We start from the raw sequence: 25039 nt of genomic DNA on the forward strand, positions 1-25039 counted from the left end.
AGGTGTTCTGAACGCAGAGCCCTGCTCCCTAACTCACAGTCGGGGGGGACGAGAGCCCTTGTCAGGTAGCAGTATCTCCAGCAGCTGAGCCTAACACTGGGAGTGACAGCCATCCCGACCCGCTGCCACCACGGCAGCAGCCGGGCCGGTGTCAGGTGCAGCACAGCCAGCCACAGGGGGGCAGGGCCCCCCCCCCCCCCCCGCCCCCGTGCCTGCTGACCCCGAGCTGGCTGGTGCGCCTGTAGTTCCTGCCCACCTGACTCTCCCAAGTCCCTAACTACTGCTAATGGGAAATCCATTCCTAATAACGCGTTAAGAAGGCTTGATCCTGACTCGTTAATGCACAAACAGCGTTCTGAAAGGGTTCGGCTGAATGCTATAGTACGTGCTAGTCTCGTTTTCATCACCTAAAGCATGTGCGTAAGTATTTAAAATGTATGGGTTTTTGGCAAGCTGGCAGATTGTAGTTTTAGATGATCTATGGTGCTGTCTTCCTGGTGGCTCCCTTCTTAGGAGAGTTTGCACCCTTGTAACTGAAGCATAACACACATAGAGAACACACATTGGTACACGGCATGTACACAGGTGCCTGAGCTCAGCGCGTTTTTGCAAACTGAACAACCTATGTGAGCAGCCCCCAGCATGTCGCCATGTCCCCGGGACCTCCCTCGGGCCCCCTGCCAGCCCAGACCCAGCACCGTCAGCTCAGTGATCACTGAGGGAGCTCAGCACATCATTACTCTGAAAATCTTACCGGGGTTGTGTTTGTGGCGTTGTGTGGTCCTCTGGCTTGACCCGGGGCTGCGTGCTTCCTCAGAGCCCGGCGGGAAGTTAGAGCCAGAAGCCGGGCGTGCTCGCTGCCAGCGTTTTTGCAGTTCGTTTTGCCAAAGCCCTTTTTTCTCTTTGGTTATTCTCTTGTGCCTGAGGTGTAGACCGGTGTTGATAGTGTGGATTCTAGAAAGCAGAGCTGAGGTTGGTGGGGCATATTCGAAACTAAATGTCACGTGCAAGCGGCAGGCTGCAGGTCTCACTGGGGCGTTTTGAGCAGTGGTAGCAGTATTTAAAAACCAAACAGTCGAGGCACCTAGGGGGCTGAGTCGGCTAAGCGTCGGACTCTTGATCTCGGCTCAGGTCGTGATCTGTTCGTGGGATCTGTGCTTCGGGCTCTGCGCTGACCGTGCGGAGCCTGCTTGGGATTCTCTCTCTCCACCCCTCCCCTGCTCCCTGTCTCTCAAAATAAATAAACTTAAAAAAATAAAAATAATAAAAACCAGACAGATGTCTTGGAGAACCCGTGGAGACGTGTGTCTGCGTACGATAATGTGCAGCACTGTCCTGGGAGATGGGACGAAATATCCTGACACCATGTGAAAGCCCACTTTGCTGTTTGCTATTCTTGCCCGAATCTAGGCTCCCTTTGGAGGTGGGGTGGGGGTGCGAATGGACACCGTTTTCCTCTCGAGGGGCGGGGAACACGCTTCCGAAACAGGCCCTGTCTTCTCTTTTCCGCAGCTACATAGGGGTGGTGTGGATGCTCCCGGAACAAGAGAGCCTTGCAAAGTGGCGGGTCTGCTTGGAGCCCAGATCTCTTCTTAAATTACACCGCAGGCATACTGGAGGTGTTTTATGTGTTTGAAAGTAATTGGACGCGTCGCTCATACCCTACTTTTCAAAAGTTTCTGAGCGAGGATATTAAAGACGCCCTCGTGCGGAAACTGTCGCGCTGTGTTGGCTCCTCAGAAGCTGCCTTTATTTAAACAACCTGAGTCTTGTTTCCCTTCCAGTTCAGAGGTGTCGGTGTGTTGGGATTCCTGTCTCTGTGATGGGACGAGGGCACGTTCCGCTCAGCCCGCCACAGTGGGCCCTGGAACAGATGACAACTGAGGAGAGGGATGAACAGGTTTTGCTCAAAGGAAATGAATGGGCCCGACCAGAAAGGTGTAGCTGGGGCCCAGGCTGCCACACCTAGCCCCACCTGGCCTCTCCTGGTCCCGTCTGATCTCTCCTGGCCTCTCTTGGCCCTACCTGGCCTCTCCTGGCCCCACCTGGCCTCTCCAGGTCCTGTCTGACCTCTCCTGGCCTTTCCTGGCCCTACCTGGCCTCTCCAGGTCCTGTCTGACCTCTCCTGGCCTTTCCTGGCCCCACCTGGCCTCTCCAGGTCCCGTCTGGCCTCTCCTGGCCCCACCTGACCTCTCCTGGTCCCATCTGGCCTCTCCTGGCCTTTTCTGGCCCCACCTGGCCTCTCCTGGCCCCACCTGGCCTTTCCAGGTCCCGTCTGGCCTCTCCTGGCCCCACCTGACCTCTCCTGGTCCCATCTGACCTCTCCTGGCCTCACCTGATTTCTCCTGGCCCCACCTGGCCTCTCCAGGTCCCATCTGACCTCTCCTGGCCTTTCCTGGCCCCACCTGCCCTCTCCAGGTCCCATCTGACCTCTCCTGGCCTCACCTGATTTCTCCTGGCCCCACCTGGCCTCTCCTGACCTGCCTTCATGTGGTGTCCCTGCCTCGGTGTGTGCCAGAGGACTGTGGGCATGGCTCTATCTGTCCTTTGTCCCTTTTATCTTGTGCTTCGTTTCAGCCCGAGGTCTAAAAAGACTTGAACCTCCCTCCAGGTTGAACAGATTCAAGAGCCCTATTCTGCTGGGGCAGTGCCCCTGACTCTTCGAGTTCTGAAATGCAGAAACCTGAGAACTAGAAGCATGGAAACAAGCCTGCATGGGCCCAGCCCCGGTTGAACAGATGTGAGCTCTCTGCCGTCTTTTCCTAAGTTTTGCAGGGAAACGTGAATGTGCTCGACTCCGGGCTGCTTGCTGGGAGGGAATTTGTGACCTCCCCGGGCCCCGCGTGACCTTTCTGAAGTCCAGACCCCCCTCTCGGCCCCCACGGAGCTCGGATGAGCCTGCTCTTCCAGGGCTCAGTTGGCAGGCTGAGGCCCAAGTCAGGCCTGTGAGGTTCACCAGCTTTGCAAGGACAGAGCCATGTGTTTGCCCTGAGGCCGTTCTTGTGTGACCTCGGACACCGCTGAGCACCTAGCCCTGGGGAGGAGGGCGCCCGCGGGCTCCTCCCACTGAAAACACGGGAGAAACCGGGGACGGGGCGGGGTGGGGGTCGCTGCTCAAGCCTGGCGTGGGGGCTTCAGGAGCTGCTGCTCTCGTGCGTGCCGTTGTCTTAGCGGAGTTATTCAGAGACAGCCTTCGGAACTTGGCTTTATTATGTTACAAAAACAAAACTTCCCACCAAAACACAGCTAAAAAAATAACACGTTTTCCCAAGATTACATTACCAAAAAAAGTTAATATCATGGGAATAGATCCATTAATACTGCTTGAAAAGGATTAATTACATTAAAAACGGTGGTGTTTTTGTTTTTTTGTTTTTGTTTTAGCCTTAAAGCACTAAAGTGCTTTAACTTATGGAGACAGAGACGCGGCAGTCTGCGACCGACCTGACACCCTGGCCTGTCCCTGGTGGTCGTACACTGGGGCCCTGGGGCGGGCGGGGGGAGGGGGGAGCGGCACGCTTTCTCGCCCCAGAGTGGCTGGTGTCGGTGTTGAAGAGAGGTCCACCCCACTCTCCAGAATGCTCCCCTGTGAGAGAGAGCGTCCCTCCCACCTCTTCACACCTTAAAGGTTTATTTTCTCTGAACCTTTGAGTTTTGTAGAACCAGAGTTTGGAACCCAGGGATGGTGACTCCCATCGATCGATCTGCGTTTTCCTCTAAGCACACAGCGCTTCTCCTCCATGCGGTGAGTTCTTGGCTTTGCTCTCCCGAGGTGCCCCTCCCCCAGCACAGTGGGAGAAAGGCTCCAGGACCATGTGTGGGGTCTGGCGAGCACCGGTGCAGCTGGGGCCCCTCCTGCCCCGCGCTGACCCTCTCTGGGGCACACAGGTTGGGGTGGGGGCTGGGCTGTGGCATTCCCTTACCGGACTCTGGCCTCCAGGAGCAGACAGAGCCATGGGACGCCTGGGCCTGCACCCAGGTTCATGGACCCCAGCGAGTTGAGGGACGGGTCCCCAACTCCTGAGGTGGGACAAGGGGGCACACGGTGGGGGGGGGGGCTCAGGCATATGGCCACTGGAGCAAGTGCCAGACTCCAGCCCAGCTGTGATGCCTGAGACCCCAGACTTAGCCTCAGTTTCCTCATCTGTGAAATGGCACGGTCAGTGTACTTCCTTCCCCAGCCTCAGGGGGGAGGGGGTGTGAGAAAACGGGGGATGGGGGGCAAGGGCAGCCACACGCACCCGCACCCGCGGTAGTCCTGAGTCCATGGCTCCTGTGAGTGCAGTAGGGGTGTACCCTGGGGGGACTGCAGGTCCCTGTGGGCACGGACACCTCTTCTGGTGAGCAGAGCCTGCTGCCCGTTGGAATGAGCTGGTCCCGTGGCCCCGGAGCCCTGGCCGGAGGTTAGGGCCCGAGGGGGGGTGCTCTGACACCCCGGAAGGTGGTTCCCCAGAGAGTGTGCGGTGGAGGGGGAGGATGGCCGCGTTACCCTAGACGCAGGCACTCCTGTCTGCACACACCGCGCTTTCACGTAAGTGTAGACCGTAGACACGTATAGGCATGACTTTGCAAGATGAAGTCCTGTCTGGAGATGGCCGGAGAGCGAGCTTGGGAAGGAGCTGGCTCCGGGCTCCTTCAGGGAGTCGGGATGGGCTCAGAGCCTGTGGGGCTCCCTCCCCCTGCTGGCCAGTCTCCGAGAAACACTGTGAAACAAGGAACACCGGCCGCCGTCTTCCCAGTGGGGACAGCTAAGAAAGAAGCTGGAGTGTTAATGCAGTCTGGGCTCAGCAGGGAGGGGGACGGTGCTCCCGCTCCCAGGGGACACCTCTGAACACGCAGCCTGAAGAGAGTCCGTCCTGCCTTCCCCGGGAGGGAGGCATCTTCTGGGTGGTTTATGGCAACGAGAACAGACCCAAAGGATGATTAGGGCTGCGTCTACACCCTCCCCTGGCCTGGAGGCTTCCCCGGGCTGTGCTTGGGAAGTGCCGTGTGGCCGCACCCAAGGCTTGTCTCAGGCCTCACACATCAGGCACCCTCCCACCGGGGGTGTTGGCCTCATTACCCATCGCCCACGTCTCTCCTGTCCTGTCTCCTGCCCTGGGCAGTGCGCTGGGTCTGTCTGGGTTCTGGCCACAAAGGCTCAGGAGGTTCCTTACAAATGAAACCGGCCTCATTCCTGCCCCCGCCTCCCTCCAAGCCCCCAACAGGTGCACCTTCCTGCCAACTGCTCCCTCCCCGCTGGAGGGACTCTCCCCGAGAAAGGCAACCCACAGCCCTACCCCCAACTAGCCACAGTAGCCACCAGACTGGAACTGTCCCAAGTGGAGAGCCTCCCAGCCAAACAGTGGCCGGACCTGCCCCGTTCTTCCATGCCCCTGTCCAGCCGCCGGCCCCTGCCTGGCTTGCCCTCTGCTTTCTTAGTCCAGCTTGTTTAGACAGACCCGGGGATGCCAGGAATGCCCGCCAGGTTGAACCCTGAAGGGAATGTTAGGAATGAAAGAAAAAAAAAAAAGCTGACCCACCAAGTACAAAGGGTATCTTTTTATCAAATATTGACAATTTCCAGTAGTCTAAGGAACATGCTGTCCGTGTCTGTGCGGAGAAGCTCACTGGAGAGCTCTGGCCGTGGCCGGTGGTGTTGGCTCGGGTGTTGGCTGGTGGCAACTGACCAGAAGTTTCCTTGCCTCCAAGGAGAGACGCCGTCCTCCCCAGTCGGCTCCAAATCCCGGGAAATTCCGGTTCTCGTTTTGGGGCGGGAAGTGGAAGGTAGCAGTGGGTTTGAAGTGTGAGGGGTAGACGGACCCTCAAATCCAGCAGAGGGACCCCGCCTCGGCAGAGACAGGGTCTGGAGCGCTGACCCCAAAATAAACGTGTTTTAGGTCACAATCACGGGGCCGCTCGTTGCCAGGAAACAAAAGACATCGAAAAATACTTTTTGGCAGTCCGTCAGCGGAGGCGATCCTTGTGTCCCCGGAGCATCTCGCTTGGGAGCCGCAGAGCCCGGAGGAGGACGCACGGACGGGGCGGGTGGGGAAGGCGCTGGCTCCGGGGGCCGACCCTCCCCCGCCCAGATCGCGTCCAGACAGGCCAGCCGCTGTCCGGGAGCCGCCGGGTGGACCTCGCCTCTCCCCCTCCCCCGGCACAGCCTGCTGGTCCTGCTTCCAGAGGCAGTTTGTGAAAACGAGGAAGAGGAGACCACGCGAGGCTGCCCGGGGACCCCGCCGCGCCCTCCCGGCCCCTCAGTTGATCTCGCTCTCCGTGAACTCCTCTTTGATGGACTGTTTCCGGGACTTGCAGTCTGGGAGGTCGAAGCCGAAGTCCGCCCACTCGTCGGGCCCCGGGCCCCCGCGGTTGGGGATGGTGATGGTGTGGCGCACGCGGAAGTGCACGGCCTCCATGACCCGCTGCCGCTGCAGCTCCCCGGAGCTGCCCACGGCGATGGCGGACGCGTTGCTGCTGGAGCGGATCAGCTGCTGGGCGCCGTAGTCGTGGCTCTGCTTCAGGTCCTGCAGGCCCCTCCAGATGGTCATCCGGTACTGGTCCGGGATCTTCAGGGCCCCGAGGTCCTGCAAGAGCCGCCGTTAGGGCCCCGCCCCCGCCCCGCCCCGCCCCGGAGGCGGAAGGACCTGGCGGTGGGACAACGGAGCCTCTGGCGCCGCATTTGCCAGGCCACGGGTGACCGGGTGACCTGGGAGCTAAGAAGTGGCGTGCGCCGCACGCGCCCCCGTGCAGGGGTGAAGTCATTCCTGGGCTCTGCGACGCCTCCACTGCACGCCCTGGGGGACCGGAGCCGACCATCAAGCCCCTGGGGCCTCCCCGCACCAGCCAGGCAGGCGGGTCACACGGGAACGGGGGGGGGGGGGGGGGGGGGGGGGGGGGGGGCGTTAACATGCACTGAGCTGGGCCAGCAGGGGTCAGTGGGGATGGGGTAGGAGGAGGGCAGCGGTGGACACAGCACATGGTCAGGGCTGAACAAGTGAAGTGGCCCCAGCCCCTGGGCAAACTGCGCCCCTCTGGCTTGGGGCCCTGGGTGGAAACAGAACGGCAGGCGGGGAGGGGGGGAGGGGGCGGGGGCTCCCGGGCTGGAGTGTCCCCTGCGGCCTCTGCCTCTCTGGGCTCTTGAGGCCTGTGCGTCCCTTGGCTAATGGTACATTACAGCTCAAGGTGGCCCTAGGCTGCGAGCAGGTGCAGTCTTCTGTGGTTTAGGAGGGGCTCAGTGCTGGCACTGTCCTCCGACCCAGAGGTGAGCCACGGCTGTTTGGTCACGGTGCCCAGGATGCTTGTAGCCTGGCACAATCTGAACCCAGGACGCGCAGATGTGACTTGTCTTCTTTGGGCCTCAGTTTCTCCCTCTGTAAGTGGCACTGAGACGTGCCAGCTCCAAGACCCTTCCGGCCTTGACCTTCACAACTCTGGAGAGTTGGAAATAGCCTGTCCCCCAAATCAAAGGCAGCCGGGCCGCTGGGTGCGTGAGAGCAGCTTCACAGCCAAGTCCAAGTGAGTGGCCCGCTGCCAGGGGCCCCGGGTGGGCGTCCCGTCCAGACACTGCCTGAGCAGCTCAGCTCACCCACGACTCTCTCTCCAGAGCTGACTCCATAGGAAGCCGGACGAGAGGGAGTTGGTTGAGCTCAGTCGTGGGAGCAAGGGTTTTCCAGATTCCACCCCCCACCCCGAGCCTCCCTCCCTCAGCAAGAGCAGGAAAGAGTGGCCCACAAAGCGGAGAACCGCTCTGCCCTGGCACAGGGCCCTGGCCTCTGGGTCCACGGGCGGGGCTCCTACCTCTATGGTCAGATTCTGCAGGTGGTAAATGTTCTGTAAGCCTTGGGAGGTGAAATACTCGATGCAGTTTGGACACCCCAATCCTGTTAAAAAACTGCAGAGACAACATGGGAAATAAAGCGGCAGTAACTTCCAAGCCCGCGGCTGCTCTGTCCGGCTGGGAGCCCGGCGCGGGCGAGGTGCTCACCCTGGGGCTCAGCCTCCACGGAACCCTGTGTCTGTGCTTCCCCCGGCACCTGTTGGACTCTCACTCCTGACCTCACCTCCGCCTGTGTCTGTCCTCGTGGTGGCAGAGTGGATGTGAGGACACACAGGACAGCAGGCAGGGACTGCCCGCAGGGCTGGGGGCCAAGCTGGCCGGCGGCCACGAGGGGCTGAGGTCAGTGGGTTCGAGGCAGGGCCCGGCAGCAGCCCACGTACCTGACCAGGCTGGGGTCGGCGTGGTAGGGGGGTGGGGTGCAGTGGGACCCCGAGACCATGGACTGGGCGCCGTGGCCGCTGTTCATCTCGCCGTTGGCTGGCAGGGCGTGGCTGTGGTTGTTGAGGATCCCGGGGCCTGGGCAAGTGGGACAGTCAGAGCCAGCTGGACCGGGCCGCCCCCCGCAACGCTCTGCATGACCGGGACCTCCCTGAGGTGGGTGATGGACACGGGGGGCTGTCCGTGGCTGTGCCCCCCCGCCTGTGGACAGGGGCTGCTGGCGGGGGGCTGCCCTCGAGAGCCCTGAGCTGTGCAGAAGTGTCTCGAGCTAGACCCCCTGCCGTGTGCCTCCCCGGCCTGCTCTGTGCCCCCACGGCCCTGGCCACTCACCCACGGGCCCCAGGTTGGGCCCGGCCGCCGAGCTGTGCGGGGGAGGCTGGCCCACCAGCTGGTTGACGGACGGCAGTTTGTTGACACCCCCGTGCGCTTTGTTCATGGGCGAGAGGACGGGCCCGTAGGACGCCGGCTGCAGGTGGCTCCTGCTTAGACAGCAACAGCTCTTGGTGAGAGGCCCAGGCGGCCACATCCCCCTGTGCTCATCTCCACATGATGTCCCGGGCTGCTGGGGGCCTCCCTTCTCGCCCAGCACTCCCACCCACACCTGGGCCACACCCGGCCACTGGCTGTCCCCTGGGACCCGGCCTGGGGTGGGAGGGAGGGAGAGCCGGCTCCTGCCACCAGAGTCAGCCATCGGGTCGGCCGTGCTCTGACCTGCCCTCCTCGCCTTCCTGTCAGCGGCCACTTAGGCCTCCCTGCGGGAGAGGTGGAGGGATAGCCCAGATGGCCACTGAGCACGAGCACGGGAGGCTTCAGGAGGAGGGGGGCACCCGTCCTGGCGGGTGGAAGTGGCCCCATACTTCCCACCAGGTGTTGGCCGGCAGGGGGGGTGGGGTGGGGGCTGGGGCTGGGGGGTAGGGGGTCCTGGGACCCAGTGAGGACCCAGTGGGGTGGGGCGCCTGGGGCTGGGCTCCCCAGCACCCGTTCTTCCCCCTTCCTCCCCCTTCCCCAGGAGCAGGTCTGGGACCCAGTGAGGACTCAGTGGGGCAGGGCGCCTGGGGCTGGGGGTGGTAGGGGGCCAGGGGCTGGTGGGGTAGGGGGGGGCCCTGGGCTGGGGGGTTAGGGGGGGTCTCGGGGCTGGGGTGGTAGGGGGGTCCCGGAGTTGGGGTGGTAGGGGGCCCGGGGCTGGTGGGGTAGGGGGGGGCCCTGGGCTGGGGGGTTAGGTGGGTCTCGGGGCTGGGGTGGTAGGGGGGTCCCGGAGCTGGGGGGTAGGGGGCCCGGGGCTGGTGGGGTAGGGGGGGCCCTGGGCTGGGGGGTTAGGGGGGGTCTTGGGGCTGGGGTGGTAGGAGGGTCCCGGAGCTGGGGGGTAGGGGGTCCTGGGGCTGAGGGGTGGGGGGCCCGGGGCTGGTGGGGTGGGGGGCTGGGGTGGTAGGGGGGTCCCGGAGTTCGGGGGGGTAGGGGGCCCGGGGCTGGTGGGGTAGGGGGGGCCCTGGGCTGGGGGTTAGGGGGGGTCTCAGGGCTGGGGTGGTAGGAGGGTCCCGGAGCTGGGGGGTAGGGGGTCCCGGTGCCTGGGGGCGTAGGGGGCTCGGGGCTCGGGGCTAGGGGGGTCCCGGAGCTGGGGGGTAGGGGGTCCCGGGGCTGGAGGGGTAGGGGGAGCCCTGGGCTTGGGGTTAGGGGGGTCTCAGGGCTGGGCGGTAGGGGGTCCTGGGGCTGGAGGGGTGGGGGGCCTGGGGCTGGTGGGTAGGGGGTCCTGGGGCTGGAGGGGTGGGGGGCCCGGGGCTGGTGGGGTGGGGGGCTGGGGTGGTAGGAGGGTCCTGGAGCTGGGGGGTAGGGGGTCCTGGGGCTGGAGGGGTAGGGGGGGCCCTGGGCTGGGGGTTAGGGGGGTCTCGGGGCTGGGGGGCTAGGGCGGTCCCGGAGCTGGGGGGTAGGGGGTCCTGGGGCTGGAGGGGTAGGGGGGGCCCTGGGCTGGGGGTTGCGGGGGTCTCGGGGCTGGGGGCTAGGGGGATCCCGGAGCTGGTGGGTAGGGGGTCCCGGGGCTGGAGGGGTAGGGGGGGCCCTGGGCTGGGGGTTAGGGGGGTCTCGGGGCTGGGGTGGTAGGAGGTCCCGGAGCTGGGGGGTAGGGGGCCCGGGGCCGGGGGGTGGGGGTCCCGGTGCCTGGGGGCGTAGGGGGCTCGGGGCGCCGCACTCACGGCCTCTGAAGCTGCTGCTGCTGCTGCCGGTAGGCATCCACCAGCTGCTGTGGCACCAGTTCCATCAGCTCCAGGCTCTCCTTGACCTTCATCAGGATCTCAAAGTTCTCTCGGCCCCGCACCTGAGCACACACCGGGGGACCCTCTGCACAGGAGCTCGTGCAGCGAGGCGCCCCTTCTTCCGCAGGGCTCCCCGGAACCCCTTCTCCCCCCTTCCCCAGGAGCAGGTCCGGGACCCAGTGAGCGCCCACCATTCCTCCCCTCCCCGGGCTCTGCACCCCCAACAGACGTGGTGCTTTGATCGTTCTTGGAGAACTTGAAAATGCGACGAGTTGGTGGCCTGTGGCGTCCTCCCCGGCCACCCCAGCCTGGGCGTCACAGACGGAGGACACTCACGTGCATGTAGTACACATCCTCGTCCCCGTGTCTCCTCTTCTTCACGTTGGTGCCCAGGGCGGGGACGGCCGGGGGGCTCTGTTTGAAGGCTGCAAGGGGAGGCAGGCCACTTGCAGATCAAGCCATAGGACCCCTGACACCCAGTGTGCATCGTGGATGGGCCCAGAGACCAGTAGCCCATTCAAGAGGGGCAAACCCAAGGCGGGGCCCACGCTGGATGGGGCCAGAGCCCCGGCAGCCTCGTGGGTCACGCCCATCGAGGCACGTTCGGCCCTGAAGTCCCAGACGGCCCCCACGCCCCAGCCCAGGCCACTCACCGCGCTTGCTGCCAGCCCCGTTCTTGGCCGCAGTCTCGCTCAGGGCCTGCTGCTCGCGGTAGTGGTCCTCGTCAGCCTTGCGGTCTCGGCCGGGACAGGCGCAGATGCGGCCCTCGAAGGACCTGCGGCCCAGCACCTGTCCGCTGGCGGGGCGGGCACGGCCAGAACCGTGAGCCTCGGGGGCCTGCGCCACCCACCTCGGCCCCCACGGCGGGGTCTTGAGGAGCCAGGGGACCAAGGCGGAGCACCCAGCCACTCTGAGACACCAGGTCCCCTGCGTCCTCCCAAATCCCAGGCCCTGCTCCAGCAGCCCTCGCAGCCAGGGGGAGCCCTCCCTCTGAAACTCACCTCCAGCGCCAGCACCGTTCCTCACCCCGCCCCTCTGCCTGCCGAGCCCCCAGCAAAACCGCCCCAAACCGCCCCTCCCCCACCCCACGAGCCCAGCAGACTCACTCCCGGGTCTCCAGGGTGATGATGATGAGGATGGGCCTCCGGTTCATGCCCCCCACACAACTGCTGTTGCACATGAAGTTGTACAGGATGGTGGTAAATTCTGTCCCCACCTAACACGGGAGAGGGGAGGAAGCAGTGCTATCAGCATGCAGGCCCCACCCGCCGAGGCGGGTGCTTCTGGGCCAGGCCCCGACTCTAGGTGGGCCTGGGGGAGAGGCAGGCCCCTGCACTGTGGTCCTCTGGCATCCACCCATCTACCTACCCATGCGCCCATCCATCCACCTTCTGTGCACCCACCCATCCATCCAACCAACCATTCACTTGCATGCACTGACCCACCTCCATCCATCCATCCTTCCATCCATCCACCCATATTTCCTTCCATCCATCCATCCACCCATCCTTCCTTCCATCCATCCTTCTATCATCCATCCATCCATCCATCCTTTTATTCTTCCTTCCTTCCTTCCTTCCTTCCTTCCTTCCAAGCACGCATCCAGTTACCCCTATCTATCCATCCATCCACCCATCCTTCTATCTCCATGCATTTACCTTCTGTGCACCCACCCATCCATCCAGCCATTCACCTGCATACACTGACCCACCTCCATCCATCATTCCTTCCTTCCTTCTTTCCATGCATCCTTCCTTCCTTTCTCCCATCCATCCATCCTTCCTTCCTTCCTTCCTTCTGTCCATCCATCCATCCATCCATCCACCCATACTTCCTTCCTTCCATCCACTCATCCAGTCAAACCTATCTATCCATCCATCCACCTCCATCCATCTACCTTCTGTCCACACGCCCATCCATCCAACCATTCACTTGCACGCACTGACCCACCTCCATCCATCCATCCATCCACCCATATTTCCTTCCATCCATCCATTCATCCATCCTTCCATCCATCCATCTTTCTATCCATCCACCCATCCATCCTTCCTTCCTTCCTTCCAACCACTCATCCACTTATACCTCTCATCTACCCACCCAGTCATGCACTACACTGAGTGCCATGCTCTGTGCTGGCTCTCGGAGGCCCAAAGTCCTGTGGTCTGGTTGCCCCAACCACGTCTCCTAACATAGATTGGAGGTCAAGCCCTGGAGGCTGGGTGTGAGCGGGCACGTGCACAGGTCTCTGTGGGCACAAAGGTGTGTTCTGCGTGCTGCAGGCTCTCGTGGGCAGAAAGGTGAATGGCACTGCTCTGGCAGAGAGAGGGACCAGAGCCATCTGAGCGGACCCCCATCTCCAGCACATGTGTCCATTTCCCAGGGAGTCTGTGGACAGCTGCACAAGGAATCCAGGGCTCTTGACTCCTGGGCATCCCAGGACCACAAAATGGGCAAGTGTCATGGTCTCCCCGGGTCAGGATATAAAACTCAGTCACTGGCTTAGGCAAACCTGGCCTTTCACCAAACTGCTGGCACACAGAAGCCACCAGGGGGCAGGAGAGCCCTGCTTTCCTGGCAGGTGACTAGGGCGAGGGAGGGAGGGAGTGCAGGGTGGTCACACCCCTTCCTGGGGGCTGGGGGTTTAAGGGGCCAGGTGCAGGGCTGGGGCCTGGGGGTCCGGGGAACTGATCACAGTCTGGGGAGTCTAGGGGTCAGAGCCAGGTAGAGGAAAGGTGGGGCTCGCTGTGCCCCCTCACCCGTGGAAGCATGGCCCACGGGCCCAACTGGGGCCCGCCCCCAACCCACCGTCACTGCTCAGCCCCCCCCACCCCCCACCTGGCTCCACCCCCAGCTTTTCTGGCTGGGCCCTCACAGCAGCCCCAGAACCTTCTGCTGCCTTCAGGTCACAGCAGAGCCCCGCCCACAGCTCTCCGCCCCGCCCACAGCTCTCCGCCCCGCCCACCGGCCACCTCTGGCCTCTACCCTCATCTCCAGGCCTCTCTCCTGTAGCCAGAGAGGCCGAGGGGGGGTCCCACCTAGACCTGCACAGAAGTGACCAGAAATGAGTGCCAGGGGCTGGGGTGGGGGCAGGAAGTGAAGAAGTTCCACAGCATGACTTAACCCGGAGGCGCTGGGGACAGTGGGTTGGCCATCTGAAGTGACATGAGTGCTCCGTGACCGGACCCTCACCCTCGTGGCTAACTGCAGGGGCCCCCACCTACCTGTGGGGGCTCGTAGGGAACCATGACGCTCTGCCTGCCTGTGACAGGGTCGTCCACGTACTGTGAGAGATTGTTGCCCTCCACGCGGATGAGGTGGCTGGCCGGAGCAGACTGTCCTGCCGGGAGGGGATACCGCTTCAGGGGGTTGCCCGGCTGGGGCCCGGTCACCCCTGTGCCAGGCACACCGCAGCAGACTGGGGACCGCAAAGGCCAGCCCCACCAGCCTCCCAGGTGGGGCTCGGGCCGCCGGCCCCGATGCCCTCAGGGTGCCTGGCCCAGCATCGCTGCTGACCACTGTCCCCTGGGCACCTGCACCCCAGGCCCCAGGTACAGCTGGGAGGAAAAGGGGCTGGGGAGGGGACGTGCCGGGTCCACACTGTCAGCCCCTGCTGTCTCCAAGCATGGACGCCCGAGGCGAGCCCTCCCTCCCGGGGTGCCCTGGCTGCTGGGCACGGGGCCGGGGGCCTCACCTTCATTGAAGTCTCGTCCGAGCTCATGGTTGGGGCAGCGCTTCACCACCTCAGTCACATGCTCTGCCTTCTTGTAGACGGGCATGGCCCGGATGACGGTGCCCGGGGGCGGCGGGGTGGACACCTTGATCTGGATGGGGCACGTCTTGGCGATTTGGCAGTAAAGCTTCTTCAGCAGCGGGGAGTACTGGTGGGGATCGGGGGGCAGGGTTGAGGCCCCGGCTCGGCACCCTCGCTCAGCTGCACCCCACCCCCAGCCAGGAGTCTCGCCCCTCCCCGCATCCCCTCGCCCACTCGGCAGCACCAGCCGCTTTGGGCACAGGGAGAGCAGATGGCTTTCATCCCGCCATCGCTGGCTGGAGAGGTTAGCACCATTATGTCCATCTCACGGGTGAGGCCAGGAAAGGCCGGGGAAGGGGGAAGCTGATGGAGAGTGGGGGCTGGGAGCCAGGGGTGCCCTGCTGAGCCCGGCTCCTCCCCACCCACCCCCCCATCGCTGTCAACCGTAGGCCCCCAGGGCCCAGCAAGAGCGCCTGCAAAGCCTACCCTTTAAAAATAGGAAGCCTACCCTTTAAAAATAGGAAGTTTTATAGTGTTTTTCAGATATGTTTCTCAATCGAGTGAAGAAGAATGTGAAACATTGAGTCCGAGGGGTTGAGCTCTGCAGCGTGGCATGGGCCACCGGGGACCTCAAAGCCCTAGTACCTGCAGCCCAGGGACCCTGTCCTAGGGAGGGTCAGATGATGCCCTTCCTGACCCTAGCAGGGGCCTCTGGGGGCAGTGGCCGGGGGACCAGGTCGCCGACCCAAGGACCCTCGCATGAGTTCACAAGAGACCTGCTGGTGACCACGGGGGTAGCCACTAGCTTCCAAGCTGACTGGCTTCTGGGCAGACCCGTCTGGGGCTCCTCATGCCTCCTTCCCCCAGGGACAGTGTTCCTGGTCTCAGGTTCCTGGCCCCACCCCACAATCTCCCTGCCCCCCCACAAATCCCCGGTGACCTGGAGTCACCCCAGACACAAAGTCCGGAGAGTGCCCCATCACACCCCACCATGGTGGGGTCAGAGAAACCGTACTGTACCAGGAGACACTGCTTCAGACAGGCGCCCAGCTGGGGTCCGGCCACCACTGTGGCAGGTGTACCACAGGGGACTGGCGACCACAGGCTGGGGCCCACGGTTCCCAGCGGGAAGTGTACCCACCATGCTACGGTCAGGGCAGTTGAGGCCGGACACATGGACGACAGAGCCAGAGAAGGGGCAGGTCACAGCCCGCTTCTGCCAAGGAAGCTGGGGGGCCCCGACACCCTCACACTGCAAAGGTAAGGCCCCCACTGGCCTCCAGAGCCCCCCCTCTGGCCACCAAGGCACACAATGGACCCTCAGCTACTCCAAGTGTACAAAAAGCAAGAGGTGGGAAACATAGGGAGATGGAACTTACGCAGAGCCCCAGAGCAGGGGGTCCCCGGTGCCCTCACAGCCTTTGGCCCCACAGTGTGAGCCATCCCTCCCCTGATGAGCTGACCGGGGCTCCCTCCTGGAAACACCCATCCCTGGGGTGGAGTTCAAGGCATTCTCGGGGTGTTGGACCTTGTTCAGCTTTCCCTTGGCGCTGAATTCAGTACCCGCCCCTCACACCCCCATGACAGAAGGAAACTGGATGCCGTGGGCTTCACCGCCCCTTCCCACTCGCCAGGCTCCCTGGAGCCCGGTGCAGCCTGCCACCCCATACCTGGGACCCCCACCTCTGGCGAGAAGCAGAGTCCCCAGACCTGCTTACAGTGCAGGAAAGAATGATCACACACAGCCCTGGGGAGGGGGGGTTGCTGAGGCCCTTCTGGGAAGAGCAGAAAACAGGGCTCAGGGAGTGGGGGCAGCCTGCTTGTTGTGGGTCTCAGTCCTGCTTCCCAGGGGGTGACTGCTGACCTCCGATGTCCTCATCAGTACAAATGCTGCCCCTTCACTCCCCGAAGCACCAGTTTGGGGGATAAGCTGGGTGCCCCTGCCCAGGACAGCAGCAGCCTGCCTGGCCCAAAGCAGACACCGGGTGCCCATTCGGCACCCTGCTCTCTTGACCCACAGTGAGGCTTCAGAACAGGTCCCCGGCTCTCAGACAAGTGTGCAGGTGGTTTCAGGCAGGGAACTTCCAGGCAAGCATCCTGGAGTCCCTCGGAGAGGCTCAGCAGGAGAGCCGTCACCCAGGGGGTTTTCCTGATGGAGGAGGCCCCCCGGGAACTGAGAGCCCCGGCTGGCCTGCAGGGACCCGAACAGAACCAATGATAGGGGCAACCGGGGTCCAGAGGGCCATCCCTGCAGCAGTGTTTGTGGGGTGCCTATCGTTTGCCAGGCTCCAGAGTCACGAAAGAAAATGGGCTGAGAGGACCCTTCAACCTTCAGAAGAATCTGGACTTACTGGAGGCTCCCGCCTGAAAGCGTCAAGAGGAGAATGGCCCCCGGGTTCTGGTGCTTGTCAGCGGGATGCTATACTCCACTGGACAGACCTCTCCCAGGCTGGGCAGGCGGCCCGCTGGCTGACCACACTTAACACCCTTGAGCCGTCCGGCCATGGCCTAGTGTGCAGTGTCACTTCCAGGCCGGATGGCTCCCCGCCCCTCTGCGAGCAGGCCCTCCAGTCCCCTCTCTGGGGCGACTACCCAGCGGCTCCCATCAGTCAGTCCTCCGACCTCGTGATCCATCCACGGCCTGAGATGGGGTCTGTTGGTCCCCCAAGGGCCAGGTGCCTTGGCTCATCAGCCAGCAGGGAGGGAGCAGGACTCCAGGTGCAGCCCCGCAGGCCTGTCCTGACAGTGGGGCGGGGCTTCAAGGCCCCTGACCGGCGGAGACTTTGTGAGCCCACCTCTGCAGGCCCTGTGGCCGGCGGGGTGGGGGCGCCCCTTCGGTGTCCGTGTCTGGGCGTCGGACCGAGGCCCCGAGGTCCGGGGGAAACGCAGGGGCGCGTGCCGGCAGGCGGGGATGGGGGCGTCCTGGGGTGCTCTCCGTGTCAGGGGGCCGCAGGAGGTCCCAGGAAAACGCAGGGACACGTGGCCGGCGCCGGGTGGAGGAAGGGCGGGGACGGAGGGGCGCGCGGAGGACGCCCCGCCCTGGGGAGGAGTCGCGGGGAGCTGTCCGTGGTACCCGCGCCGGACCAGGCTGGGCTGGGAGCACGGAGCCGCCTAGGGTGGGCGAGGAGAGAGGGCCCCCGCTTCCTCCCTCTGCGTCCCTGGCAGGGCCACCCCCAGCCTTGGGCCTGGTCCCACTCCCCACAGGGGTGTCCCTAGTCTAGTGCCACCCCAAGGTGATTGATAATATGGCCGTGGGCACATACACCAGCCACCCCACCCCTGCGGGGATTGAAGCCACAAATGTCTAGCCCGGTCCTGGTAGAACAGCGAACGGCCGGCTGGAGGGATGCCTTGAGGCTTCCCTACACTTGGTAGCATGTTGCAGGGGCACAGCTGCTGGGCTACAGGGGCGGGAGGTGGGCCTGGAGGGGGGGAGGCGTGGGGTGGCCAAACGCAGGGTGGGGTAGCCTGTGTCTAAGAAGGCATGAGCCCCCATCCCCCAGCCAGCAGCTCCTGGGACTCAGGCATGGGCAGGTGGGGAGGAAGACTCCTGGGTCCTGCCTGGTCCACAGAGAAGGTCACGTGAAGACACCTCCTCTCCCTCCCTCTTGCCTCTCCTTCCCTAGAACCGCTAGATGGATGTGTTTCAACAGATTCTGAGCTGATAAAATCTTATTTATCTTCGGCTGTTGACACAGAGCCGTCCAGACTTGCCTGCCCCGAGATGCATGTATCCCTTCGTGTTTGCAGGAAACGGTTTGCCCAAATGCTGGTGTCTGCCCATCCCTGCCCTCCCCCACCGGACCCTCCCCCCATTAGAGTCCTCGACGGGCCCTGTCTGGCTGGGAGCCCGGGGCCTGGCAGGGCTGGCGCGGGGGTGGCAGGCGAGAGGGTGGCGGGTGGCAGGCGAGGTTCCGTGGCTGTTAATTTCCTCGCACCCGCTCCCCAGCAGCTGGGTGCCTGGCATGGGCAGGTTTGGACAGGAGGAGAGTGGAGAGGTGATAATAGGTTGTCTGTCATTTTCCAGGGACGTGTAGCATCTTGCAAACCGCAAATACCGTTAACCAGCTTGGGCGAATCTGTTACAACAGATTCTGGAAGACGGGGCCTTGAGGGGGGGGCTTTTATTTTTTTAAATGATTTTTTTTATAGCCCACTTTTATCTGCTTGCCGCGTGTTTGTGTGTGTGTGTGTGTGTGTGTGTGTGTGCATGTGCGTGTGTGTTCAGAGCCACGTTTCTCTCCTCTCTCAGGTTATGGACCCCTTTGAGGACCTACCCAAGGCCACAGACTCCCTTCCTCCCTAGAGAAACTCCCACAAGAACACTTACCAAGAAGCTGTGTGGGTTCATAGGGTGACCCCCAAGACCCACAGGGGGCCTAGGCCAACAGCCCCCATTGACAGCCCTCCTGGGTAAGGAGGGGCCCCTGAGTGACACAAGCCACATTGCCACACCCCCTCCTGGTGGCCTCCCCTACTCCACGGAGAGCTGCTGGGACATGGAGTGGGCTCTGACATGTCAGGGAGGTCTGGGCAGGATAACAGGGAGGGCGCCAGTCTGTAACCATCACCCCAGCCCATTTCAGAGCACCCACGGACAGAAAGCGGTGAGGGTCCCTGCACAAGGAAACCCACAGCCAACGCCCCACCTTGGCTACAGGCCTGGTGGCTGGAGGCAACTGGGAGCTCCTGGACGCCGGTAGGCTGCAACCGTGCCTGATAAAGAAGCCTGCCGAGAATCCTCAAGAGCTCCTGGCTAGGGGAGGACACACACGCATCTGCTGACACCCTGCACAGGCTGGTCAGGGGCTCCCTCGCCGGGAGCCCAGAGAAGGATAAACGGGAGGCAAAAGCGGCCTTTGCGGGTGCCGAGTGACGCTGACCACTATCCAGGGGCATCCCCAGAGGCTGTGGGCCAGAGACTGCCTACCTGTGAGAGGTGGGCCTGGGGCTGGCAGCGACACCCCTCAGGAGCCTGCCCCCCCACATCCTAGAGCCTGTTCCCAATCAAGGGAGCAGGAGCCCCTGGGACCCTCACGACCTGGAAGGACCATGCCTTGGGAAGTGGCAAGCATCCCCCTCAGGCACTCCCAGGCCACAGGGACTTGGGCCTACTCCACCCTCCTCCCACACATGGCTGCAAGCCGGGAAGGATGTCTCTGGTGGCTTCTGTCCTGGGCTAACATCAGGGGTAGGAGCACTGAGACCCCTGAGTCCCCTTTGTCTCCACCAGGCTAGCCCTGGGTCCAGGAAGACTGCCACTCAAAGAAGCATGCAGGGGGACAGAGCAAGGACACAGGTGTCAGGCACAACATGCTTCTTCCTCTGGCCTGGGGTCAGGGCAAGGGGGCCAATGGGCGGGGACTTGCCCTTGGCCTCAGATACCCAGGCCCTGCCATCTGGCCTCCCCTGGACCCTCAGGAGGGGGCCTTGAGGATGGAGAGGGTAAGCAGGACGTGTCTTTGGGGACCCAGCTGGGCTTGCGGGGAGCCCCAGCCTTCCCACCAGGAGCCACCCTCCTGGCCAAGAGCACAAATGGTGGCCACGTCCGAAGCACCAGGATCTGCCTCAGCCAGGGTCAAACATAGTTCCTCTGCCTGTGAACTTGGTTTCTGACTTTGCCAGCTGGAGAGCCCAAGCCTGTCTGTCCTGGCCTCCCAGAGAAGGCAGACACCCCGCTGGCTGGCCCCATGGGGAAAACACTCTGGTAAGAATGCAGCAAGGCATGGCTGTGAGCCAGACCAGAGAACTACCCGTGTGGGGACAGAATGAGGAGGCTGGCCACCAGCCCGGCTCTGCTCACCACAGAGGGTCCCCTCAACTGCCAGGGGAAAGATCCCCTATGACCCTTAACGCCCACCTTCCCCTTCTGAGCTGCTTGGCCTTGTCAATGTAGTGCTCATAGGGTCAGCCCGCCTGGGCAGGGTGTGGGGGCCAGCAGGCACCTTCTGCTCAGAGGACGGTCCTGGGATCCTCTGACTGCAGGCACCCCATTCTGGACATGACTGCCAGTCTGGTGAGTGCAGGCACAGGTGGGCCAGCTCCTGCCCCCAGGGCCCAGAAACTTCCAGATGGCCTGGGACTGGGGCCGGCCCAGCTGCAAGTGGCTTGGGAGCGGGGAGGTTGGCCCGGCCATGGCCACAGTGGGGACGGGTATTCAGGATGGCCTCGATGGCCCTGTGTCAGCTCCAGCTGGGGGCCCTGGGCACGGGCTCTCCTGCCTCTGACCTTCCTGCCATGGAAACTACAGGTCAGTCTCCAGTTCAGGACCTCAGTTAAAGACCTGCCCTCTGGCCAGGCAGTGGTGAGCATGGTTTTTTCACTCTTAAGAAACTGCACCCTCTGCCAGCAGGACAGGAGCCCACAGCTTCTCCAGTGAGCTCGGGGATGCCCCGGACACGTGGGGATGGGCATTTTCCAGCTTTTAAGGCAATGGTTGGCTGGAATTGAAGATAAATACCCGGCGAAGCCCCGGGGGAAAAGGAGAGTTTGGGACCCTAAACATCTGACTGCCCTGCAGAGGGCAGTGGCTCCTAGTGCCAGGTGGTGAGCATGTGGCTCCCCCTCGTCTCATCCTCCCCAAGCCCCCGGAGGAGCCAGCTGGCTCCTCACATAGGAGGACGAGGAGGAGAGGGGAGGGGTTGCCTCGCCCCGGGGCACACGGCCATGGTGGACGAGGCAGGTCTGTAATCCCAGGGGGACCCTGGGCGTTAGGCCACCGCGGGATCCCCCAGCAACCCCTGAGCTTCCACTTTACTGTAGCTTGGAGTGCTAGTCACTTGTGTGAGGCGGTGCTCCTGCCCTAAAACGAGCCCGAGCGTAGCAGCCCTGTGGCCCTGTCCAGCCCGGGGGCCTCACACCTCACCCCAGCTCTGCTGCCCTCGGGTTTCTGCCCCCTCCTCTTCCTGGGGCCACCTGGACAAATACACGGATCACCCCTGCAAGGCGGGGGGGGGGGGGGGAGGCGTGGCCAGGGGACTTCTGGGGCCTGGGGTCCATGAACTCGAGCCCGGCTTCCAAAATCCTGACACGGATTTCCCCTGCAACTGACCACTGAAAAGCTTCACTGGTCGCTCAGCAGAGACCCTTGCCCAGAGTCCACAGGACAGGGGCGGGAGCCTCAGGACCGCGTGGCCTCCTCAGCCCCGGTTCCAGGAGGAGCTGTCCCCTGTCCCCCCTATAACGGCAGCTACTGATGCTGGCTGGGCAGCCAGGGCCTGGGAGATGCCCAGGGAGAGGCGAGGAGGGGCTGTTCCCAGGCCCCGCTCCCGACTCCCCGGGCCCCAGCCCCGGCCCCACTCGGCCTCCGAGGCCAAGTTCTGCGACCTCCAAGCCCAGGGGCCCCAGCGGCTGCACAGGGTGGTGAGAGAAGCGATCCCCAGCTCAGGCCACAGGCTAGGGCGCCGACACCAGCCAGGGCCAGCCTGCAGGAAGCGGGTCCCCGCCCCAGGAGCTTTGCACAATGCAGGCAATCGCTGCAACTTCCCCTGTTCGCTCCTCATTCTGTCTCCACCACAGACACTGAGAGCTCTTCCCTCGGCCTTAAATACGTGTAACTGCTTCTGGTGCCAGTAAAAGGTATTAATTCCACTTATGCATTCCATAAACTTTTAGGATAACGCAATTGATACTGTGATCATGTCGGGACACATCCGCTATTATTTTCCTGCTCGCAAACCTCCGAGGGGCTGGAAAGTTTTCTCCCGAATCCATTCGTGTTGACTCAGCCACATTCTGCCAGGAACCCCGTGGAGAACCTCTGTGTCTCCTGCCTGCCTTCCACAGGAGCCTCCTCGGCCAGGAGGGTGGCGCTCACGCTGCGTGAGCTGGCTGGTCCCCAAGACGGACAGACTGACGCTCGTGTGTGGGGCGGCTGGAGGTCATTCAGGGGGCTGTGTCCAGGCCCCCCCGGGGACTAGCTGAGCCGTCACACCACGTGCACCCTCACCATCACGCCTCACGCTACCCAGCTGGGCCGGGGCTCCGACTGTCCCAAGCCTCTTGCCTGGCCTCGGAACCCCCTCCCAAACCTACCAAACCCCAAGGACAGCCCTCTTCCCTGGCGAGGCCCAGCCTAGGAGCCGGGGGAGACTGAGCTGGGCTGGACGGCATCCAGATGCCCCTCTCATCGGCTGCTCCTCCAGGCTCCTGGGACCAGCCGTCCGTGTCACCGCCAATCCCTGGGGGGCTGCGGGGTGAGAGTGGCCGTCAGGGCCCAGAGGCCAGGCTGGAGGGTGCTGGGGAGGGCTTGGGACAGCGACAAAGGCACAATCAGTGCCATCGCCGGCCGGGCTCCACCGTCCACCGGTCCAAAGAGCATCAGCGCCCCCGGGTGCCAGCCCTCACTCGCCGCCCTGACCTTTTCGATGTAGGTCTCTCCTTGACGCCCCCAGAGCCCCGAGGAGCGCCGACACGGGACAGGCCCTCACCAGGACGGCTCAACAGCAGCGGTTTGTGCGGCGCTCTCCGGGCTCCAGGCCCCGTTAGAAGTGGTCCCAGGAGGCAGCTCATTTGTCCTGTCACGACCCCACCCTCAGACCCAGGCCCAGAGCAGTGCAGCAGACCTGAGACCTGGACCCTGCCAGCCAAACTCTCCCACCTCGTCCCGTCCCTGGCCCCCAGTTTATAATCTTGGAGGCTGAACACACATCCCTTGTCTGCTCAGTTATGCTTGACCCGCCGGTCCTGGCCTGTGGGCGGGAGGGGGTGTCAGAACCCTGGGTCGGGACCAGAAGAGGCCGCACGTGTGCACATGTGTTTGTGTATGCCTGTGCACGTCTGCGTGTCCCCGTCTTCACGCGTGTGCAAGGTGTTTCCGTATGTGCATCCGCGTGTGGCACGCACGCCTGTGAGCTGAGGGCTCCCCTCGGTGCCCAAGGAGCATGGATGTGAGATGTGGGGGTGCTCGCAGGGGGCCTCGGCCAGGCACAGGCCAAAGACCCCATTAACAGCTGCGGTCCCTTGGGGACTTGGTGAGGGTGTTTTTTCCGAGCGGGGACAGGAGTGAAGGCAACAGTCAATTTGGAATTGTACTTGAGAAAAATATGAATTATCTATCAGTTACCAGGCATCCGGCACGGCGGGAGCCACGCACCGCGCGGTGCGGAGCCCAGACAGCGCGCCCGGGAAGCAAGTCCGGGCAGCGCCCGCGCAGCCAGACCCCCAGAGCTGCGAGCAGGCGGGCGGCCGGGCAGTCCCCGTCCTGCACCGTGATCCCGGGCAGGGAAAGGAGCCCACGGGGGGTCTTCTCCCAGAGAGCCAAGGTGCCAAAAATCTCATTATCAACGTCTGTCCCACATCCACCCCCTGCACTGACGAGGTCTGGCGGGGGTGGGGGGGGGGAACCGTGTGCGCCAACAACAACACCTCCTTCTCAGAGCAGCCACGCAAAAGCAGAGGGCCCAGACAGGGAGGTGGGGATCGGGGCTCGGGCACGCGGGGCAGGGTTGGTCGGGGCTTGTGGGCAGAGCCGCTGGGCAAAGGTAAGCCCTCCCCTGCCCTCTGGTGTGGCTGGCCGGGGCAGGCCACCCCATGGGGCCACTTAGGAGCAGACAACTGTGACCCAGCCATGGGCTTTCCACCCTTAATGTCACTCCCCTGCCAGGGGAGGTGGGGACAGAGGCCCCAGGTGGGGGGTGGGGGGGGGGACAGCCAGCTGAGGCACAGCTTCTGTCCCTTCCTGAGGACCAGCTCAGACCATCCAAGGCACTCCAAGTCCCCCAGGACACTGCAGAGACCCCTCCTGCCTCCTCAAACAGTGGAGAGGAAGACAGCCGGGACCCCCCTCCAGTGCTTGCCAAAATTCCTAGGGGTCCGGCAGCTCAGGCTTGGGTGACAGCATTGGTGCAGGAGGCTGGGACCCTCCCCTGAGAAGCCGGAGGAAGGGCTCGGGGAGCAGTAGGAACATGGAGTAGGAGTGGTAGTGAGTCTCCTGTCACCAGAGGTGTGCCAGTGTGGGGATGCCTCAGGAGCCTCCTGACCTGGCTTACAGTCACCCAGTCAAACCTCAAATCGGGGTGGGAGGACCAGGACCCCGCAGGCAGTAAGAGAACCCCCTAGCACTTGCAGCCTCAGAGCCTCACCCAGGAGGATCAGCCCTATGGCACCCCAACCCCAGCTCCGCCGCCAAGGTGGCACACTGCTCCTACTGTGCCAGCCCGTGCTGCGTGGGCAACAGCCTTAAGCCTTACCACCAGCGACAAGGGACACTGCAGGAAAAAGTCGCAAATGAGGAAAACTGGGCGCCCACAGGGTGGGAGCCCCAGACCAGAGATGGGTCAGCAGCTGGGGCGTCAGGGGGGGCTGTAACTTGGAAGCCAGACCCAGACTGGCCCCTGCAGAGCCTGACCAGCTCCCTGTGGTTCCACCCCACCTCCACCCGCAGAAGTGTGGGAAACAGCCCAGCAGGGCGGTGGGGATCGTGGGACCCCTCCCCCCCCTTAAAGCAGCAGAGCCCCCGGGTCACCCGCTTGGTGCTCCTGAAGGGACACAGCCACCCTGCCTGGAGACTTCCCTGTTCCAGGGTCCTGTTTCCACGGACTGGGGGAGACCATGGAGCTGCTGTCCCCTGCAGGAGGTGACGCTGTCCCGTGGCCAGGACCCCCTAGATGTGTCCGGGGTAGGTACTGGGCAAGGCTCACTGTCCTTGTCCTGTGGGGGGGGGGGTGTGTGTGGCAGGTGACCTGCCAATGCCCTGCGTGCCCTACCCTCAGAGGAAAGCCTGTGGTCCGTCCTGGGGATCTCCCGGTCTCTGCTGCGTTCCTGCCCCCGTGGGCATGTCTGGCA

At 63.3% G+C, this 25039-nt stretch overlaps 1 protein-coding gene and 1 long non-coding RNA gene across 7 annotated transcripts in view; one reads left to right on the forward strand and one right to left on the reverse strand.

The window, feature by feature from the left end:
- Positions 1–5526: 5526 nt before the first annotated feature.
- The window catches only part of TP73 (tumor protein p73), a 62081-nt gene continuing 42568 nt past the window's right edge, over positions 5527–25039 (reverse strand). For all 6 annotated transcript variants that reach the window (XM_058719351.1, XM_058719352.1, XM_058719350.1 and 3 more), the window contains 10 exons: positions 14195–14381; positions 13725–13840; positions 11610–11719; positions 11157–11299; positions 10840–10928; positions 10444–10565; positions 8588–8736; positions 8200–8335; positions 7780–7873; positions 5527–6566 (listed from right to left, as the gene is read on the reverse strand). In XM_058719351.1, coding sequence (XP_058575334.1) covers positions 6240–6566; positions 7780–7873; positions 8200–8335; positions 8588–8736; positions 10444–10565; positions 10840–10928; positions 11157–11299; positions 11610–11719; positions 13725–13840; positions 14195–14381 — 1473 coding nt within the window. In that variant the 3' untranslated portion in view covers positions 5527–6239. The remainder of the gene's footprint in view (positions 6567–7779; positions 7874–8199; positions 8336–8587; positions 8737–10443; positions 10566–10839; positions 10929–11156; positions 11300–11609; positions 11720–13724; positions 13841–14194; positions 14382–25039) is intronic.
- On the forward strand, positions 18865–21844 carry LOC131505599 (uncharacterized). Its single transcript, XR_009258481.1, has 2 exons — positions 18865–19961; positions 21773–21844. It is a non-coding gene; the product is annotated as an uncharacterized LOC131505599 (long non-coding RNA).

This window comes from Neofelis nebulosa, chromosome 2 (genome assembly GCF_028018385.1).
Source record: "Neofelis nebulosa isolate mNeoNeb1 chromosome 2, mNeoNeb1.pri, whole genome shotgun sequence".
NCBI lineage: Eukaryota > Metazoa > Chordata > Mammalia > Carnivora > Felidae > Neofelis > Neofelis nebulosa.